The following is a 21,633-nucleotide window of genomic DNA, read 5'->3' as shown; positions in this document are numbered from 1 at the left end:
ATTTCATCAGATGATATTTGATGCCAAACAAGAGATTGTAAAGTTTCTATTCTCTTGTTGATGCCTATTCTTTGTTCTTTTGGGTTTAGTGTGAAGAAAATTCAATGGAGAGGATGTGCTGATAGGGAATCAGTTTTATTCTGCGGCAAATCTCCGGCTTTTGTAGTGGCTAATTACGTAATCAGCTGGTCGAGTGACATCACTTTCCCGCCAAAATCAGCGTTCCATGGCGAGATCGGGGAGGACTGCTCACGATAATACTAATAATGGCAGACATGAGGGAGACTGACGATTCAAACATTTGATCAGTTTGTTTTCACGGATTTCCAGGATGAATACTTTCCCGTATTTCACCTCAAAAGGAAGACAAACACGCTCGGCGGCTAGAGAAGCAATCGCAGCTTTGTCAACGAACCAAAAGGAACCAAGAAGGCACATCAAAATCGAATACGAGAAGCGACATGAAGAAGACTCGTCTAGGGACGACAAGAAAACTGAATATGTTGCGGGCAAGAAGCGTAAAAAAGACACATCCACGGCACAGACACAAGGCTCAACTTGGCAGCCTCCTAACTGGAGAGAGCAGCTTGCTAATATTCGTGAAATGAGAAAAACACGCGATACCCCAGTTGATTCACAAGGATGCGAGAAGACAGCTGATGAGAGCCAGTCACCAGAGGTGAGAGGAGATGAAATCGGCAGTCCAGTGGGGTGGGGTAAGGGGAGCCGACACAGTGGTCTCCTCTGAGCCAACTAAGCTTGTTTATGAGAGGTAGAAACGTTTTGGGTAAAATTTACCACTTTTTGCTTGGTCAATGTCAACACATTCATTTACCCTCAGCAATTGATTGCATCCCTCTTTTTATTTGATTTATAAGATAAATTATGACAAATAGTTCAACAGCTATATGTTTAACCCTTTACACCCCAACATTATAGTATGCATAGTCTCCATACAGTTCTCCTCTCTTTTGAGATTTGTTTGATAATCAGGAGCTTCTAGAATTGGACATCATTTCCTTAATTCTCATGATTCTAAATATTTCATGCAAGGGTGAAACTGTCAGGAGAAATTAGAAGCCAGTCACTCTTAGGGGAAAGAGGGTTAGGACAGTCCAGTATCAATGGTTCATCTCTCCTCACTTTTGCTGACAGTCTGATATCAAGTACTTATCTCCCTCATGCTGTCAAGTCAAACAAAAGACCAAGTTACTTTTGCTGCAATGGAAAAATTCAAGGCTTATGGGTTTACAAAAGATAACATTTTTACAACATCAAGAAGCAAAATTGGCTGGCGTAAAGGCTAAAAAAGCTGACATTTCGAGCATTAGCCCTTCATCAGAGCAATTGGAGGAATTGTGGGTTGTGTGTGGGTTTATAAGCAGAAAGTGGAACTACACTATTGTTCCGTCACCATATTCTCACCAATAGCATAGCTCCACTTTCTGCAAACGTCCAGGTGTGGGCCCAAAAATGGTGCATATGACCATGAATGTGGCTTGGGGACAAGTGACTGGAACTGGAGTTGATACTCATGTTCATATATTTCTAACAGACCAGGATGGGTCAAAAAACGTACTTAACTATCAGAGGAAACTAGAATTGCTGTAGAAAGCTGGTGAAAAGTGATTTTGAATGATACCAAGTTACACAAATTCTCTTCACCAGGTGTTTTGCTCCTTCCTTGTCAAAGCCTTTTCACTTACTGCCACATTTTAGAGACCCAGCTATTGTGCAAGTTCCAAACAACTTTTACAAATATTCTGAAATGAACTGGCTTTTGTTCCTTCCTGACTTTCAAGGAGCAGAATGCAAAAAGGAAAACTTTAAGGACTTTCAGACCTAGGTTCAAGATTCTCTAGATGCATAGCAAACCTTGACTATCATATTCTGTTTACGCATAACCCACAGTTAAATAATTAGAGTGTATGGTTTCAGAGACTGAATTAGTGAATTCTTTTTCTGTTTTGCGGAGAGGAGTGGGATGAACTGAATGTATTGTTGGTTGGATTTGGTCAACAGACATGTCTTCCTGTAAGTCCAATGTGCAAGTTCTGTCCTAACTCCAAGATCTGTCCTGAAGGTTGAAGAAGGAGCAGAGGAAAAGCTGAGGAGGAAACTAAGAAGAAACTTTCACCCAGAAAGGATGGAAGGGACACTAATACTTAAGATAAAATCAAGTTTTACTTTAACTTAGGCTGTCCTTCTCTTTAGCCTTGGGCTACGTTGTGCAAAGCTGGGTTAAGGTAGCTTCATGGTTAGTGTGAAGTCTGATATCAGATCTTAACTCCCAAAAGTGATTCATATAACTTTTCCTAACAATATCCGTGCACTATCCAGCAAGCAGGTAATGAGAAGATAGAATAAAGAAAATGATCCAAAAAAGGCTTTTTAACAAAGCAGTTAGGAAACCTGGATTAAAATTTAACCCTGGGTTAGCACTAATCAGCCTTCCATCAACTGAGCCCAGGTTAGCATTGGTCCTCAAACCATGTCTCAAGACTGGTTCCAACTGTGTAAAATAATGTACAGGTTCGTGATACAATCGATAAAAGGCGAGATGGAAGCAAAATCACAGACTGTGAGACCTAGGTAGCAAGGTGCCTTTTTTGTGAAAGATTTTTTATAAGTGGCACCCCTTCCTTAAAGGGAGAAATCTGCCGTTGAATTTGATTCAGAAATTAGTTTATACTTAAACGGTGGATGGCAATGAAGGCGCGCTCTGATTGGCTACTCAAACTCCTTTTATCCTTTGCTATTCGCCTTGCAAAGCTATTCACAATTATCTATAAGACCCAAACAGCCTACCCAACAGGGTCTACCGCCAGGTTCAGGGCAACATTCCCCTGTATCTTCAGCAACAGAGACTAAAGACCCCCCTCCGAAACCTAATGTCTCCATAACGGTTGCTCCAAGCGGTATCGTTTTGTCGTGGTATATGGCTCTTGAGGAGAGACGCGCCTATAATGAACTATCAACTGTTTGCGCTTCAGGACGGCGGCACAACGGAGAACCTTCACCAGTGGAAGAAGATTGGAGTCGTCAAGGCGTTGACGCTTCCTATGGCTTGCACTCTGACTCAGTTATCACCCGGCAACCACTTCTTGATACGTGCTACCGATGTTAATGGACGACAGGGTGAGTGCAGTGAGGCCTGCACTATTACTCTCAAATAAATCATTTTGGCAATAAGAGAAACTGTCTTGTACAGCTCTTTATCGGCACTATTGGTACTTACGTATAAGAAACTTATAAGTGTGGAGTCTTCAAGTTAGATTTATACCCCAAGAATACAACGGCAATCAATGATAGACAATCTGTACAGTACTGAAAAACCAGACCATTTGTAAATAACTATTGATCAACCCTTTTGATGTGTTATTTTCAACAATAGGGGATCATTATAAGATGGTGTGGGTGTTGGGATTTTAAACTCGATCGCTTAAATCCTTAGGCTGAATGTGAAATCGCGATATCAACCTGTTTCCCAGTCCTCTCCAGCATGAACCTTGAGGGAAATCAGATAGAACCCTGGAGAGGAGGCCCTCTCCCCTTCCTTTTTTTTTTTTAAAGTCATAGAAAGCTCGCCCGAACTTCGTTTGAGTTGAGTGAAATCTTTCAGTCCTTCCATTCGTGAACATCTAACTTGCAATACTTTCTTTTTTTGTCTAACTTTTTTTTTGCTCGACAATACGTTGAAGGGAGGAGATCAGGTTCGCGGAGGATTTAGCAGCCAAAATATTCCGACGCCCCTCAAAACAATTCAGAAAGCATTACTTTTATTTTGTCTTTCTCTAACGACTGTGGTAACAAGGTCTGTAAAGAAACATATTGGCCTCTTTTACGGATAGTTTTAACAGTCCTTCAGGAAATGTGCTTTTCGTATGTACATACATCCAGCATCAATGGCAACAATTGGCGTCGCACTTGTTACATATTCGTGGGCTATTAAATTACTATGATATAAAGACATGCTTAGAAGTTCAGGGAAGTTGCGAAAGCTTTATTTTACAAACACTTTTTAATGATTTTTATTTTCAAGAAAGTAAAAGCCCTTTTCACTAACACGGCTATAAAACCAGACCATTTGTAAATAACAGTTTTTGAAACATGTGGTTGGCCTGTGACTTCAAGGTTTGCTTTTAATCGCTTCACTTTGTTTTGGTCTCTTGGTGTCTTGGAACAGGATTAGACATAATGGTCTGTTTATAATGTGTGACATCTGTTCGTGGGGTGCTAATGAAACATCACCATTGGAAGGAAAGGTTTCACATTTCACTTCAAGTCGAAGAAAGCGATTTCATGTCGATATTTAAAACCTAGTGCTGGACTAAATTATGTGTCAATGTATGCTATGCTATTATGCTAATAATATATTAATGGATTTCAGTCACCTTCACAGCTGTTTTTGGTTGTAACGCTACGCAGCACCGGGCGTTACATGACAACTTGAGTTGTCATTGCAAATTCTATGAAGGCTGCATTAGTTAGTGCCCAGATCTCTTCGTCGAGTTCCTTGCATCCCTGAAGGTGATGTATGGTGACTATAGCAGTTTTGTTCAGTTATGCCTAACTTTCATCTCAGAGAGATTTAGGTTAGGGTGAGTATCCCAAGGACGCCAGTTTGGACCATCCCTTGAATTGAGATTAACCTCGCCACATTGGTTTGCCCACCATGCACCATTAGGAAAACACTTTCCAAGGAAGTTGTCATTATCTTGGTCTGGTGTGCCGAATTTCATCCCTCGGATATTCAATTTAGGATCTGTATTACCATAAAACCCATTTCCGATGTTTCCTTCGTACGAAGTCATGTCGCATCGATACTTTTCTGTTTCGTCAGCTACCCGAAACCCACCATATTTGGCATATCCCTTTGTGCCGTTGGTTCGGTGCAGATCTATTCGAAGAATGCTGTCTGAAGAGGCGATTCGGTGCAAGTTGTCGTTTCCAAGCCAGAATTCTTTGGACACGTCGCCAAAGCCTACTCGGTACTCTACCCACGTTCGTCTAAAGCTTTGCTTGTATGGACGGGAACGTCTCTGAACCACAGTCCACCCACCTCCATCTGTGGTTTGGTCACAGTACACGTTTATGACCCCTTGACCATCTGGGTTGATTTTATAAATGCCATTCTGATTCGCTCCTAGGGTTTTCAGCTGCTGACAGCTTCTCACTGTACGTGGAACAAAGGAAACATAATATGAGACTTGTTGCTGAAAGGAAATTATCGCAAATTTAAGTGTTCTTCTCTTCTATTTAGTCACGAGTTACCCACCTCCGCTGTGCTCTTCGCAATACACTCCTTTATAATCCTGTCGACATTCACACGTGAACATCCGGGGATTCCAACACGCGTCAGCACATGTTCCACCATTTTGACAAAAAGCCGAGGTGCAAACAGGTCTATTTCCTCCCTGGGTGAAAATGGGAAGAATGGTTAAACGTACTTTCATCCTTTTATTAGGCGAAACTTACCATGACAATACCTTATTAGGTTGAAATATATTCTCGTTCTTAGAGCTAACGTTTCTCTTTCAAAATGAGTATAGAAGTTTGATATTTTCAAAGTTTTGAGTAGGAATCAATCTTTCCCTCTCCTGTTTTCCTTCAAATTTCGTTTCCGGTGTATATCGAGCAACGGTTTTCTCTCTATTTGAGCAAATTATATTTACCCAGGATTTCCTTCTAGAAAATAGGCATTTTATGACATCAATTGTGTCAATAACAAAATTCTCAAGAATGAGTGGTTCTTTTATCAGTAAAACAGCTCTTATTTGCGGCTTGATTGGCTGTTCCATGTCCAAATTGTTTGATTTCACCTGTCCAATTATAACCACTTAGCAAAAGTTAGCCAGTCAAAATGGAAAAAATATCTGAAGTGCATTAAGCATTCGATATTTCTAACAACGTTTAGACTTCCGACTTGAACTTTTGCTATATGAATCAATTCATGTGCGCATGTTTAAATTAAAGTTTTCATTCCTGCTCGTAATTTCAAATCATTCGTCCGATTGCTGCCTGAATTGTACTCCCGCCCACTGAGTTCCACCACATTTCAACTTACTGTGTTTCGGGCTAGAAATGAAGGTCTTACAAACGCTGCTCTGTGTAATTGTTCAGTTTTAGGCAGCCATACCGTTCTCTGAGATAAAGGCATTTATTTGACCTCTCGATATGATTTTGACACCACCTTTGCTCAGAAGATGGAATTTGAAAAACCGAAGACCTCAAAGGTTCCTGCGCTTGGTAGGTTGAGCACTGATGATTAAGTTTCTAACTGATCTGTAAATTTCTATGACTCACCATCAGTGTCGTTGGCTCGTAGTAAGTGATGCCTTTTCTTAAAACAAAGTCATTTGGGGCTGTCGCTTTTGATTGGTCACTTAATTCACATGTTTTCCCTGAGTTTGCATAATTAAACGATCGACAGCGTGCATCCCGTAGGCATTCCCACGTACAGTCTATCGGAAACGTGACAGTGTGCGTAGCAATCACGTGATTAACCAGAATGTAGCCTAAAACAGATGCAAACATATCGTCATATATGAGAGTTTTCTTCAAGATATATCTTACAGGAAACAAAAAGAGAGAAATCAAGAGGACATTGACGACTTGATGAAAGTCGTAAACATTTATAAGATATTAGGAACACTTTGATTGATCGAAAGCCTATCGTTCATTGTACTAGTAAACTCAGGGCTCCATTTTTAAAAGCTAGAAGGCGCACTTTCTATCATTTTTTTAGGCGTCAGTGCACTTGGAAGGTTGGTAATCATGCACCCTCGGGTCGTGATTTACAACTTTTCCTTGTGTTCTCAGTAACATCTCGTGTGAGTTTTGCGTCTGAAAACCGACAGGAAGTGAAAAGTATTGCTTAGATATTAACATATTTTTACATGGAATTATTTTTTTCATGTTTCGAAAATTACTCAGTCTCAGTTTCGTAAATTTCCGGCCAGTTCTATCTTAGGCTGTTCGCAACTCTTCGATACACAACAAGGGAATACACAAGCTTTCAAAGTTGTTGGTTCTTAATTCTGGAAACCCCTATAATTAAGATTCCCACTCATCAGACGATTTTATACTCCGATCACAGCGAATTTGGTCGCCGGTCTTCCTATTCATCCTCATCGTCCTTGTTGGCCATGGTTTACTCTAGTTTGATCGTGGCTGGAACACGTTAACTTGAAGTAGATCCGTTCAAAGGTGAATAAAATTCCATCATTACTAAAAGTGACCATACAAGTGAAAAGAGTTCATCTCTGAGATTTTCGAGCGAAGTTAACTTTATTCCATTACAGCTACAAGAGAAGCGATACCAGAGAGGAATGCACGACACGAAAAGCCGATTTTGACAGCTTGAAACTAACTCACGTTAAGAGAAAAATAACTGAATGCTTTGTTAGTTGAAGTGCTTCGACTCGCGACTCGGTACTTAGGTGTTTTTCGCTAAAATACGAAACTGAATTTCTTGTGTTGTAACTGATGAATTAAAGTCAGCACATCACGATTACATTACCTTCAACTCTACTATTTAAATAGTCTCAACAAATCTTCTCGGTTCACATTGGATCTGCGTCAAGTTTTTTATTCTTTGTGTAGTCTAAGATTTATTTTTGCCATTATTTACGGTGCGCATATTAAGTGTTTGAGTCAAGCTTTACCTTTTTCAGGATGTTCAGATCTTCTTAAACAAGACAACCGACCAGGGTTCGACGTTCCTGTTAGACTTTGAGCTGAGGGAGTTGCAAACTTCCAGCACAGGAGAAACTGAGAATGGAAGAGTAAAGTGAGTCGCTGCATTGTTTTCAAGTTACTTCCACTCGGCTTTTGCATTAGTTCACGATCAAGATAAAGTCGTGATAACGAAGCTTTGATCTCAATTAGTCGCTAGTGCGTCGACATGAAAATGAATAATTTTCGAGTGAAAATAATTCTTATCCACAGTTTGTTTATGTGTTAGGGTCTAGAAACTTAGCAGGAGACTGGCGAATAACATTAATTATTAAAAGCTCGATCAACTTCAAAATTTGACACACTTATTGAGGATTCTCTTCTATTTCTATTGAAGAAAGATTAAACGGTTTAAGGGGGGAAATAAGTGAGCATGGTTTTCTGAGGAAGACATTGATAACATTTCACGACATTGGTTCACTGACTGAACCAGTTCGTGCGCTAATTATAGCCTTTTTCTTTTAAATTGCGATGGAATTAATTAATTTAACAGTTTTCTAGGTTTTTTGTTTCAGGAGTCTCACGAATAACATTCTTTATTAAAAGCTCGATCAATTTCAAAATTTGACATATTTATGAAGGATTCTCTTTCATTTCTATTGAAGAACGATTGAACAGTATAAGGAAGGAAAATAAGTGAGAATGGTTTTCTGAGGAAGACATTGATAACATTTCACGACATTGGTTCACTGACTGAACTTGTTCGTGCGCTAATTATAGCATTCTTTTCTTTTCAATTGCCATGGAATTAATTAACTTAACAGTTTTCCGGGTTTTGTGGAGCTTTTATCCTGCAAATAATTACCCTTGGGTTCAGTAGTCTAGAATTTAAAACCAGATAATAGTAGAATGTCTAGAATTTAAAACTAGGTAAAGATAGAATTTAAAACCAGACAAAATTAGTTAAAAACTTTCACCCATATTGAAAAAGAGAGACAAAACATGAAGGGTTTGCCCTGTCTGATCTTTATTGTGGGTTTAGTTTGCAGCTGTATTAACGACCCTTGAACTCCCAAGATCTGATTGTTAATTCTCCCCTCTAGCTGCTACACATTTCCTTGTAAATAAGTCACGAGAATTTGGTGTAAACTCAAGACTATTAACTTCTACCCAATGAGTTTGAGTATTGTCATTACATGTTGGCTGGATAACGCGTGAATTTTACAGGGAGAAGTTACATGTTAGTCACTTATGGGAGTTAATGGGTAAAGCATATTGATGTCATATGCACGTTATGTAACCTCTTATCATTCTCTGAAGAGTTTAAGTCCTGACCTTACTTTGTCTACTTTCAGGAATAACACTTTAGCGATCAGGTAAACATCGTTCAAAACGAAAGCTCAGCGTACAAATTTTCCAAAGAAAAACTTCATATAAATAAAATTCCGCTTTTATTAAAATGTAAAGAAATAGCGTGAGACAGCTCTCATCTACATGAATTATTAAGTACTTACCAGGCGAGATATACGAATAAATTTGAAGTCCTGATGCGAAAAAGTACTGACCCGCAATGTAAGAATTGTAGAGACTGTATAGGGTATTTATTTTAACCTTTAGACATAAATGTGGGAAGGCGCTAAAGAACGCACGTAACGTGAATTCAAGTCTACTTTAAATTAACATCAAAGCAAGCCAACAGGGGGCCAAAACATGAAGGTCCTTGGGAAACTTCGTTATTGCACGTCTTGTTGCCAGCTCTATTAAGCATACTGAGGTTAAAAGTTAGTTTACCTAACTTTTAGGTAAACTAAAAGTAACCTCTTATCAATCTCTGAAGAGTTTAAGTCCTGACCTTACTTCAGGAATAACACTTAAGCGATCAGGTAAACATCGTTCAAAACGCAAGCTTAGCGTAAAAATTTTCAAAAGAAATCTACATATGAATAAAATTATGCTTTTATTTAAATTTGAGTCAGCTCTCGTCTACATAGATTATTAAGAACTTACCAGGTGAGATATACGTATAAATTTTGTCCTAATGCGATCAAACGGTGCAGACCCGCAGCGTAAGAATTGTTGAGACTGTTTGGGGTATTTATTTTAACCTTAACCTTGAGCTTTGTGCTTCTTCCTGCTTGGATTCAGGAATAACATTATTACGATCGGGCAAATATCGTAACAATACTGACCCGCAACGTACGAATTGCATAGTCTGTAAGGGGTATATTCTGTATATACATAAATACGCCAACGCGCTCAAGAACGCTCAACCTCAATTTGAATCCTTGTAAAAAAAAACCACTGATTGCTTCCAAACTGCAAGAAAACTCCAAATCCTGAGCTTGATGCTTTGTTCTGTTTATTCAGGAATAACATTAACATCCCAACGATCAGCTAAACATCGCTTCATTCGCAAGCTTAGTGTAAAAAACTTTCAAAAGGAAAAACTTACAAATGAGTAAAAATTGTGCTTTTATTAAAATTTGAAGAAATAAGGTGAGACAGCTCTCTACATAATTTATTTAGTATTTACCGGGTGAGACATATGGGCAAATGCCTTGTTCTAAAACGGAAGAAAACAACACCTGACTTTTGAACTCCATAATAAATTATTTACAGCGAGACCTACAAAGACTTTTGGAATTAACACTGGGGAAGAGAAAAGACAAATCAAAGCGCCATAGAAGATTGATGGAAAAATTTATATCTCTTGTGGTTAGCCTTTTTTTAATTTACTTTTTCAGCTCCTATTTAACTGAATCGGACGAACATGTAGAAACTAAGGTTTCAAACAGCATAATCTTCTTGTCAACATCATTAAATCACGACCTAAGGAGGACTCCCTTCCAATCTAATTCATTTCATCTAAACCGCCCCATCTAAACGCAAGTGACATGGGTTTTCTGTAATGGTAAATATGTCTAATATGGTAAAAAATATATATGGTAAAAACATGGTATGTCTAATATGGTAAAATTTTGATGATTCATTATTCTCGTGTTTGCCACTCAAGTTCGTGTAAATTTCAATCATGAACACTTCTTAAGCTCAAAATTTTCAGTAAAATTTCATCAGATGATATTTGATGCCAAACAAGAGATTTTAAAGTTTCTATTCTCTTGTTGATGCCTATTCTTTGTTCTTTTGGGTTTAGTGTGAAGAAAATTCAATGGAGAGGATGTGCTGATAGGGAATCAGTTTTATTCTGCGGCAAATCTCCGGCTTTTTGTAGTGTTTAATTACGTAATCAGATGGTCGAGTGACATCACTTTCCCGCCAAAATCAAAAAACTTATTGACTATGCTGCATACCATCTGCAATTTACGAGGAGAATTTATTTGACAATCAGGAGCTTCTAGAATTGGACATCATTTCTTTTATTTTATGATTTTAAGTATTTGATGCGAGGGTGAAACTGTTAGGAGAAATTAGAAGCCAATCACTCTTAGGAGAAAGAGGGTTAAGACAGTCCAGTATCAATGGTTCATCTCTCATCACTTTTGCAGACAGTCCGATATCAAGTACTTATCTCCCTCATGCTGTCAAGTCAAACAAAAGACGAAGTTCCTTTTGATGCAATGGAAAAGTTAAAGGCTTATGGATTAACAATAGAGAACATTCTCACAACATCAACAAGCAAAATTGCTGAACTTATCTACTTATCTTCTAGAAGGTGAGTAAATTTTTATGTTAGATAGAAACTTGATTTTGACAGAATTTACCCACTAGAAAAGCAACTTGCAGAATAGTCTGAAGGCCTTCTCTCCTCTTATTAAATAAAAATTTTGAACGTTTTTTAAAAACTTACTAGTAGGGCTTTTTAGAATAGCTGCTGATGATAATTTTTCCATCATCAGTTGTGTTAAACAGGGTTCAGGGGGGTCTTATATTAGCATGTTACTGAAACAAGGGGGCTATACCAAGTTTTTTTATTATTTTCACTTGTCACTTTTTCACTTACAAAATGGGGTAGATTGGTTGATATCCTCCATAGAACCCTCTGAGTCCCCCCCCTCCTTTATTATAAAAACCATTAGCAGAAGTCTAGAAGTAGAAAAAGAAGCAACAAAAATGGTTCAAAATCTATGACACTGGGCTTCCTTTTTAACTTGTAACCTTTTAACTCCCAGAGGTGATCAATATGAAGCTTCTCCTTATAATAGGTAATTTAGTGTTAACAACTGAGTTGAAAACATAAATTGGCTAGCGTTAAGGCTAAAAAAGCTGACGTTTCGAGCGTTAGCCCTTCATCAGAGCAATTGGAGGAATTGTGGGTTGTGTGTGGGTTTATATGCAGAAAGTGGAAATACACTATTGTTCCATCACCATATTCTCACCAATAGCATAGCTCCACTTTCTGCAAACTTCCAGGTGTGAGCCCAAAAATGGTGTATATTACCATGAATGTGGCTTGGGGACAAGTGACTGGAATTGGAGTTGATACTCATGTTCATAGAATTTCTAACAGACTGGGATGGGTCAAAAAACGTACTAAACTGCCAGAGGAAACTAGAATTGCTGTAGAAAGCTGATGAAAAGTGATTTTGAATGATACCAAGTTACACAAATTCTCTTCACCAGGTGTTTTGCTCCTTCCTTGCCAAAGCCTTTTCACTTACTGCCACATTTTAGAGACCCAGCTATTGTGCAAGTTCCAAACAATTTTTAAAGTATTCTGAAATAAACAGGCTTTTGGTCCTTCCTGACTTTCAAGGAGCAGAATGCAAAAAGCAAAACTATAAGGACTTTCAGACCTAGGTTCAAGATTCTCTAGATGCATAGCAAACCTTGACTATCATATGCTGTTTGCCCATAACCCACAGTTAAATAATTAGAGTGTATGGTTTCAGAGACTAAATTAGTGAATTCTTTTTCTGTTTTGCAGAGAGGAGTGGGATGAACTGAATGTATTGTTGGTTGGATTTGCTCAACAGACATGTGTTCCTGTAAGTCCAATGTGCGAGTTCTGTCCTAACTCCAAGATCTGTCCTGAAAGTCGAAGAAGGAGCAGAGCAAAAACTGAGGAGGAAGCTAAGAAAAAACTTTCACCCAGAAAGGATAGAAAGGACACTAAGACTTAAGAAGAAATTAAGTTTTACTTTAACTTAGGCTGTCCTTGTCTTTAGCCCTGGGCCATGTTGTGCAAAGCTGGGTTGAGGTAGCCTCATGGTTAGTGTGAAATCTGATATCAGATCTTAACCCTCAAACTCCCAGAAGTGATTCACATGTAACTTCTCCTTACAATATCTGTGCACTATCCAGCAAACAGGTAATGAGAAGGTAGAAGTTGTTATCTTTATCTAACACCAAATTCTCACAACTAATTTACAAGGAAATGTTAAGCAGGTAGAGGAGGAAATTAATAATCAGATCTTGGGAGTTATAGGGTTAAAGCTATAAAAGAAAATTCATTATAATTTGTTTTGTTTAGGATTTGATGATTGGATGCCTTTTAAAAAATAAAGAAAATTATCCAAAAAAGGCTTTTTAACAAAGCAGTAAGGAAACCTGAATTAAAATTTAACCCTGGGTTAGCACTAATCAGCCTTCCAACAACTGAGCCCAGGTTAGCATTGGTCCTCAAACCATGTCTCAAGACTGGTTCCAACTGTGTAAAATAAATGTACAGGTTCATGATACAATGGATAAAAGGCGAGATGGAAGCAAAATCAAAGAATGTGAGACCTAGGTAACTGGATGCTTTTTGTGAAAAAATTTTTATAAGTGGCACACCTTCCTTGAAGGGAGAGATCTGCCATTGAATTTGATTTAGAAATTAGTTTATACTTAAACGGTGGATGGCAATGAAGGCGCGCTCTGATTGGCTACTCAAACTCCTTTGCTATTCGCCTTGCAAAGCTATGCACAATTATCTATAAGACCCCAACAGCCTACCCAACAGGATCTACCGCCGGATTCAGGGCAACATCCCCTGTATCTCCAGCAACAGAGACTAAAGACCCCCCTCCGAAACCTAATGTCTCCATAGCGGTTGCTCCAAGCGGTATCGTTTTGTCGTGGTACATGGCTCTTGAGGAGAGACACGCGCCTATAATGAACTAGCAACTGTTTGCGCTTCAGGACGGCGGCACAACGGACAATTCTCACCAGTAGAAGAAGATTGGAGTCGTCAAGGCGTTGCCGCTTCCTATGACTTGCACTCTGACTCAGTTATCACCCGGCAATAAGAACCACTTCTTGGTACGTGCTACTGATGTTAATGGACGACAAGGTGAGTGCAGTGAGGCTTGCACTATTACGTTCAAGTGAATCATCTTTGGCAAAAACAGAAACTGTCTTGTACAGCTCCCTATCGGCACAAATGATACTTACATATAAAAAACTTAGTGTGGAGTCTTCAAGTTAGATTTATACCCCAAGAATACAACGGTAATCAATGATAGACAATCGGTATAGTACTGAACTTGGAGTATTTGTGAATCGAAATTTAATATATGTCTTCCTTGCCGTTGTTATACACCGCTGAAGCCAAACGTATTTATATCTTTTACTTCTGGAGGGAAGAATGGCGATCTCAGATGCGTGAAATTTGTTTTATTACGCCAAAGATATGAATTAATCGATTTTCTACAGTATTGATGGTTACTGTTTTATAGATTTTGTTTGCTTTTAGAAATAAGAGATTTTAAGAATGTGTTGCCGTCGTTTTTTGTTTTTTTTTTGTCGTCGTATAGTGACGGGTAGAACGAGCGTTTAACTATTGATCAACCCTTTTGATGTGTTATTTTCAACAATAGGGGATCAGTATGAGATTGTGTGGGTGTTGAGATTTTAAACTCGAACGCTTAAATCCTTAGGCTGAATGTGAAATCGCGATCTCAACCTCTTTCTCAGTCCTCTCCAGCATGAACCTTGAGAGAAAACAGATAGAACCCTGGAGAGGAGGCCCTCTCCCCTTACATTTTTTTTTTTTTAAGTCATAGAAAGCTCAACCGAACTTCGTTGAGTGAAATCTTTCAGTTCTTCCATTCGTGAACATCTAACTTGCAATACTTTTTGTTTTTGTCTAATTTTTTTTTGCTCGACAATACTTTGAAGGGAGGAGATCGGGTTCGCGGAGGATTTAGCAGCCAAAATATTGCGACGCCCCTCAAAACAATTCGGTTTACAATTACTTTTATTTTGCCTTTCTCTAACGACTATGGTAACTAAGTCTGTAAAGTAACATACTGGCCTCTTTTACGGATAGTTTTAACAGTCCTTCAGGAAATGTGCTTTTTGTATGTACATACTTCCAATATCGTTGGCAACAATTGGCGTTGCACTTGTTACATATTCGTGGGCTATTAAATTACTATGATATAAAGACATGCTTAGAAGTTCAGGGAAGTTGCGAAGGTTTTATTTTACACTTTTTAATGAAATTTATTTTTTAAGAAAGTAAAGGCCTTTTTCACTATTACAGTTATAAAACCAGACCATTTGTAAATAACAATTTTTGAAACATGGAGTTGGCCTGTAACTTCAAGGTTTGCTTTTGATCGCTTCACCTTGTCTTAGTCTCTTGGTGTCTTCAAACAGGATTAGACATGATGGTCTGTTTATAATATGAGACATCTGTTCGTGGGGTGCTAATGGAACATCACCATTCGAAGGAAAGGTTTCACATTTCACTTCAAGTTGAAGAAAGCGATTTCATGTCGATATTTAAAACCTAGTGCTGGACTAAATTATGTGTCAATGTATGCTATGCTATTATGCTAATAATATATCAATGGATTTCAGTCACCTTCACAGCTGTTTTTGGTTGTAACGCTACGCAGCACCGGGCGTTACATGACAACTTGAGTTGTAATTGCAAATTCTATGAAGGCTACATTAGTTAGTGCCCAGATCTCTTCGTCGAGTTCCTTGCATCCCTGAAGGTGACGTATGGTGACTATAGCAGTTTTATTCAGTTATGCCTTACTTTCATCTCGGAGAGATTTAGGTCAGGGGGAAGAGCCCAAGGACGCCAGACTGGACCATCCCTTGAATTGAGATTAACCTCGCCACATTGGTTTGCCCACCATGCACCATCAGGAAAACACTTTCCAAGGAAGTTGTCATTATCTTGGTCTGGTGTGCCGAATTTCATCCCTCGGATGTTCAATTTAGGATCTGTATTTCCATAAAACCCATTTCCGATGTTTCCTTCGTACGAAGTCATGTCGCATCGATACTTTTCTGTTTCGTCAGCTACCCGAAACCCACCATATTTGGCATATCCCTTTTGGCCGTTGGTTCGGTGCAGATCTATTCGAAGAATGCTGTCTGAAGAGGCGATTCGGTGCAAGTTGTCGTTTCCGAGCCAGAATTCTTTGGACAAGTCGCCAAAGCCTACTCGATACTCTACCCACGTTCGTCTAAAGGTTTGCTTGTATGGACGGGAACGTCTCTGAACCACAGTCCACCCACCTCCATCGGTGGTTTGGTCACAGTACACGTTTATGACCCCTTGACCATCTGGGTTGATTTTATAAATGCCATTCTGATTCGCTCCTAGGGTTTTCAGCTGCTGACAGCTTCTCACTGTACGTGGAACAAAGGAAACATAATATGAGACTTGTTGCTGAAAGGAAATTATCGCAAATTTAAGTGTTCTTCTCTTCTATTTAGTCACGAGTTACCCACCTCCGCTGTGCTTTTCGCAATACACTCCTTTATAATCCTGTCGACATTCACACGTGAACATCCGGGGATTCCAACACGCGTCAACACATGTTCCACCATTTTGACATGAAGCCGAGGTGCAAACAGGTCTATTTCCTCCCTGGGTGAAAATGGGAAGAATGGTTATACGTACTTTCATCCTTCTATAAGGCGAAACTTACCATGACAATACCTTATTAGGTTGAAATACATTCTCGTTCTTAGAGCTAACGTTTCTCTTTCAAAATGAGTATAGAATTTTGATATTTTCAAAGTTTTAAGTAGGAATCAATCTTTCCCTCTCCTGTTTTCCTTCAAATTTCGTTTCCGGTGTATATCGAGCAACGGTTTTCTCTCTATTTGAGCAAATTATATTTACCCAGGATTTCCTTCTAGAAAATAGGCATTTTATGATATCAATTGTGTCAATAACAAAATTCTCGAGAATGAGTGGTTCTTTTATCAGTAAAACAGCCCTTATTTGCGGCTTGATTGGCTGTTCCATGTCCAAATTGTTTGATTTCACCTGTCCAATTATAAGCACTTAGCAAATGTTAGCCAGTCAAAATGGAAAAAATATCTAAAGTGCATTAAGCATTCGATATTTCTAACAACGTTCAGACTTCCGACTTGAACTTTTGCTATATGAATCAATTCATGTGCTTATGTTTAAATTAAAGTTTTCATTCCTGCTCGTAATTTCAAATCATTCGCCCGATTACTGCCTGAATTGTACTCCCGCCCACTGAGTTCCACCACATTTCAACTTACTGTGTTTCGGGCTAGAAATGAATGTCTTACAAACGCTGCTCTTTGTAAATGTTCAGTTTTAGGCAGCCGTACCGTTCTCTGAGATAAAGGCATTTATTTGACCTCTCGATATGATTTTGACACCACCTTGTTCAGAAGATGGAATTTGAAAAACCGAAGACCTCAAAGGTTCCTGCGCTTGGTAGGTTGAGCACTGATGATTAAGTTTCTAACTGATCTGTAAATTTCTATGACTCACCATCTATGTCGTTGGCTCGTAGTAAGTGACGCCTTTTCTTAAAACAAAGTCATTTGGGGCTGTCGCTTTTGATTGGTCACTTAATTCACATGTTTTCCCTGAGTTTGCATAATTAAACGATCGACAGCGTGCATCCCGTAGGCATTCCCACGTACAGTCTATCGGGCACGTGACAGTGTGCGTAGCAATCACGTGATTAACCAGAGTGTAGCCTGGAACAGATGCAAACATATCGTCATATATGAGAGTTTTCTTCAAGATATATCTTACATAAAACAAAAAGAGAGAAATCAAGAGGACATCGACGACTTGATGAAAGTCGTAAAAATTTATAAGATATTAGGAACGCTTTGATTTATCGAAAGCCTATCGTTCATTGTACTAATAAACTCAGGGCTCCATTTTTAAAAGCTAGAAAGCGCACTTTCTATATTTTTTTAGGCGTCAGTGCACTTGGAACGTTGGTAATCATGCACCCTCGGGTCGTGATTTACAACTTTTCCTTGTGTTCTCAGTAACATCCCGTGTGAGTTTTTGCGTCTGAAAACCGACAGGAAGTGAAAAGTATTGCTTAGATATTAACATATTTTTACATGGAATTATTTTTCTCATGTTTCGAAAATTACTCAGTTTTCGTAAATTTCCGGCCAGTTCTATCTTAGGCTTTTCGCAACTCTTCGATACACAACAAGCGAATACACAAGGCTTCAAAGTTGTTGGTTCTTAATTCTGGAAACCCCTATAATTAAGATTCCCACTCATCAGACGATTTTATGCTCCGATCACAGCGTATTCGATCACCGGTCTTCCTTTTCATCCTCATCGTCCTTGTTGACCATCGTTTACTCTAGTTTGATCGTGTCTGAAACACGTTAACTTGAAGTAGTTCCATTTAAAGGTGAATAAAATTCCATCATTACCATTAACTTTATTCCATTACAGCTACAAGCAAAGCGATGTCAGGGAGGAATGCACGACACGAAAAGCCGAATTTGACAGCTTGAAACGAGCTCACGTTAAGAGAAAGATAACTGAATGATTTGCTAGTTGAAGTGCTTCGACTCGCTACTCGGTATTAAAGTGTTTTTCGCTAAAATACGAAAATTTGCTTGTGTTGTAACTGATGAATTAAAGTCAGCGCACCACGATTACATTACCTTCAACCCCACTATTCAGTTAAATAGTCTCAAAAAATCTTCTCGGTTCACATTGGTTCTGCGTCAAGTTTTCTATCTTTGTGTAGTCTAAGATCTATTTTTGTCATTATTAGCAGTGCGCAAATTAAGTGTTTAAGTCAAGCTTTACCTTTTTCAGGATGTTCAGATCTTCTTAAACAAGACAACTGACCAGAGTTCGACGTTCCTGTTAGACTTTGAGCTGAGGGAGTTGTAAACTTCCAGCACAGGAGAAACTGAGAATGGAAGAGTAAAGTGAGTCGCTGCATTGTTTTCAAGTTACTTCCACTCGGCTTTTAAATTAGTTCACGATCGAAATAAAGTCGTGATAAGGAAGCTTTGACCTCAATTAGTCGCTGGTGCGTCAACTTGAAAATGAATAATGTTCGAGTAAAAATATCTCTCATCCACAGTTTTTTTATGTGCTGGGTTTTAGAAACTTAGCAGGAGACTGGCGAATAACATTTATTATTAAAAGCTCGATCAACTTCAAAATCTGAAACACTTAGTAAGGATTCTCTTCTATTTCTATTGAACAAAGATTAAACGGTTTAAGGGGGAAAATAAGTGTGCAAGGTTTTCTTTGGAAGACATTGATAACATTTTACGACATTCGTTCACTGACTGAACCAGTTCGTGTGTTAATTATAGCATTCTCTTTTTTCTCAATTGCCATGAATTAATTAACTTAACAGTTTCTGGGTTTTGTGGTGCTTTTATCCTGGAAATAATTACCCAAGGGTTCAGTAGTCTAGAATTTAAAACTAAATAATAGAAGTCTAGAATTTGAAATTAGATAAAGGTAGAATTTAGTTAAAACTAGATAAAATTAGATAAACACAGATTGACCATGTTACAAAACATAGACAAAATATGAAGGTTTTATCTGATCTTTATTGTGGGTTCAGTTTGCAGCTATGTTGACCCTTGAACTCTCAAGATCTGATTGTTAATTCTCCCCTCTAGCTGCTACACATTTCCTAGTAAACAAGTCACGAGAATTTGGTGTAAGATCAAGACTATTAACTTCCACATGATAAGTTTGAGTATTCTCATTACATGTTGGCGGGTAATGTATGGATGTTATAGGGAGAAGTTACATGTTAGTCACTTATGGGAGTTAAAGGGTAAAGCATTTTGAGGCAATCCGCGCGTTATGTAACCTCTTATCAATCTCTGAAGAGTTTAAGTCCTGACCTTACTTTGTCTACTTTCAGGAATAACACTTAAGCGATCAGGTAAACATCGTTCAAAACGAAAGCTTAGCGTCCAAATTTTCAAAAGAAAAACTACATATAAATAAAATTCTGCTTTTATTAAAATTTAAAGAAATAACGTGAGTCAGCTCTCGTCTACATAAATTATTAAGTACTTACAAGGCGAGATATACGAATAAATTTGAAGTCCTGATGCGAAAAAGTACTGACCCGCAATGTAAGAATTGTAGAGACTGTTTTGGGTATTTATTTTTAACCTTAATCTATAAATGCGCGAAGGCCCTAAAGAACGCACGTAACGTGAATTCAAGTCGGATCAATACTGACCCACAACGTACGAATTGTATAGTCCGTAAGGGGTATATTCTCTTTATACATAAATACGCAAAGGTGCTAAAGAACGCTAAACCTAAATTTGAATCCTTATGAAATAAATGCTGATTGCTTCCAAACTGCACGTAAACTCCAAATCATGAGCTTGATGATTCGTTCTGTTCCTTCAGGAATAACGTTAACATCCTACCGATCGACTAAATACCTTAGCATAAAAAAAACTTTCAGAAGGAAAAGCTTACAAATAAATTAAAATTGTGCTTTTATATTAAAGTTTGAAGAAATAAGGTGAGACAGCTCTCTACATAAATTATTTAGTATTTACCGGGTGAGACATATGTGCAAATGCCTCGTTCTAAAACGGAAGAAAACAACACCTGACTTTTGAACTCCATAATAACTTATTTACAGCGAGACGGACAAAGACCTTTGGAGTTAACACTGGGGAAGAGAAAAGACAAATAAAAGCGCCATAGAAGATTGATGGAAAAATTTATATCTCGTGTAGTTAGCCTTTTTTTAACTTACTTTTTTCAGTTCCTATTTAACTGAATCGGACGAACATGTAGAAACTAAGGTTTAAAACAGCGCAATCTTCTTGTCAACATCATTAAATCACGACCTAAGGAGGACTCCCTTCCAATCTCATTCATTTCATCTAAACCGCCCCATCTAAACGCAAGTGACATGGGTTTTCTGTTGAAACCATTGATTTAGTTTGTTGTTTTGATATGGTAAAATTTTGATGTTTCATTATTCTCGTGTTTGCCACTCAAGTTCGTGTAAATTTCAATCATGAACACCTCTTATGCTCAAAATCTACAGTAAAATTTCATCAGATGATATTTGATGCCAAACAAGAGATTGTAAAGTTTCTATTCTCTTGTTGACGCCTATTCTTTGCTCTTTTGGGTTCATTGTGGAGAAAATTCAATGGAGACGATGTTCTAATAAGGAATCAGTTTAATTCTAAGGCAAATCTCCGGCTTTTATGTGGTGACTAATTACGTAATCAGCTGGTCGAGTGACATCACTTTCCCGCCAAAATCAAAAAACTTATTGACTATGCCGCATACCATCTGCAATTTACGAGGAGAATTTGTTAGACAATCAGGAGCTTCTAGAATTGGACATCATTTCCTTAATTCTCATGATTCTAAATATTTCATGCAAGGGTCAAACTGTTAGGAGAAATTAGAAGCCAGTCACTCTTAGGGGAAAGAAGGTTAAGACAGTCCAGTATCAATGGTTCATCTCTCCTCACTTTTACTGACAGTCTGATATCAAGTACTTATCTCCCTCATGCTGTCAAGTCAAACAAAAGACCAAGTTACTTTTGCTGCAATGGAAAAGTTAAAGGCTTATGGGTTAACAATAGAGAACATTCTTACAACATCAACAAGCAAAATTGGTGAACTTACCCTGTTGGCTTCTGGAAGGTGAGTAAATTTTTATGTTAGATAGAAACTTGATTTTGACAGAATTTACTCACTAGAAAAGCAACTTGCAAAATAGTCTGAAGGCCTTCTCTCCTCTTATTAAATAAAAATTTTGAACATTTTTTAAAAAC

General features: G+C 38.2%; 2 protein-coding genes and 1 pseudogene across 3 annotated transcripts; 1 reads left to right on the top strand and 2 right to left on the bottom strand.

Annotated features, from left to right (window-relative positions):
* Window positions 1-314: 314 nt before the first annotated feature.
* Window positions 315-13,457, top strand: LOC149038558 (endonuclease III-like protein 1; annotated as a pseudogene). Its single transcript, XR_016180436.1, has 4 exons — window positions 315-679; window positions 11,184-11,366; window positions 11,892-12,208; window positions 12,554-13,457. The product of XR_016180436.1 is annotated as an endonuclease III-like protein 1 (transcript).
* LOC149038559 (fibrinogen-like protein A) lies at window positions 3,763-6,537 on the bottom strand. Its single transcript, XM_089184034.1, has 3 exons — window positions 6,307-6,537; window positions 5,279-5,417; window positions 3,763-5,176 (listed from the first exon to the last, which is right to left on the bottom strand). The coding sequence occupies exons 1-3, from the start codon at window positions 6,535-6,537 to the stop codon at window positions 4,560-4,562; spliced, it is 987 nt and encodes a 328-aa protein (XP_089040160.1). The 3' UTR covers window positions 3,763-4,559.
* A 1,340-nt stretch (window positions 13,458-14,797) lies between the features above and the next one.
* On the bottom strand, window positions 14,798-18,177 carry LOC149038557 (fibrinogen-like protein A). Its single transcript, XM_089184118.1, has 4 exons — window positions 18,140-18,177; window positions 17,540-17,603; window positions 16,312-16,450; window positions 14,798-16,209 (listed from the first exon to the last, which is right to left on the bottom strand). Exons 1-4 carry the CDS (start codon window positions 18,175-18,177, stop codon window positions 15,593-15,595), a joined length of 858 nt encoding a protein of 285 aa, XP_089040244.1. The 3' UTR covers window positions 14,798-15,592.
* Window positions 18,178-21,633: the final 3,456 nt, after the last annotated feature.

The sequence above is a fragment of the Pocillopora damicornis genome, chromosome 10, assembly GCF_964200805.1.
Source record: "Pocillopora damicornis chromosome 10, jaPocDami1.2, whole genome shotgun sequence".
In the NCBI taxonomy this organism is placed as follows: domain Eukaryota; kingdom Metazoa; phylum Cnidaria; class Anthozoa; order Scleractinia; family Pocilloporidae; genus Pocillopora; species Pocillopora damicornis.
The sequence above is the reverse complement of the archived record's forward strand: the minus strand, read 5'-3'. Positions and strand labels throughout refer to the sequence as shown.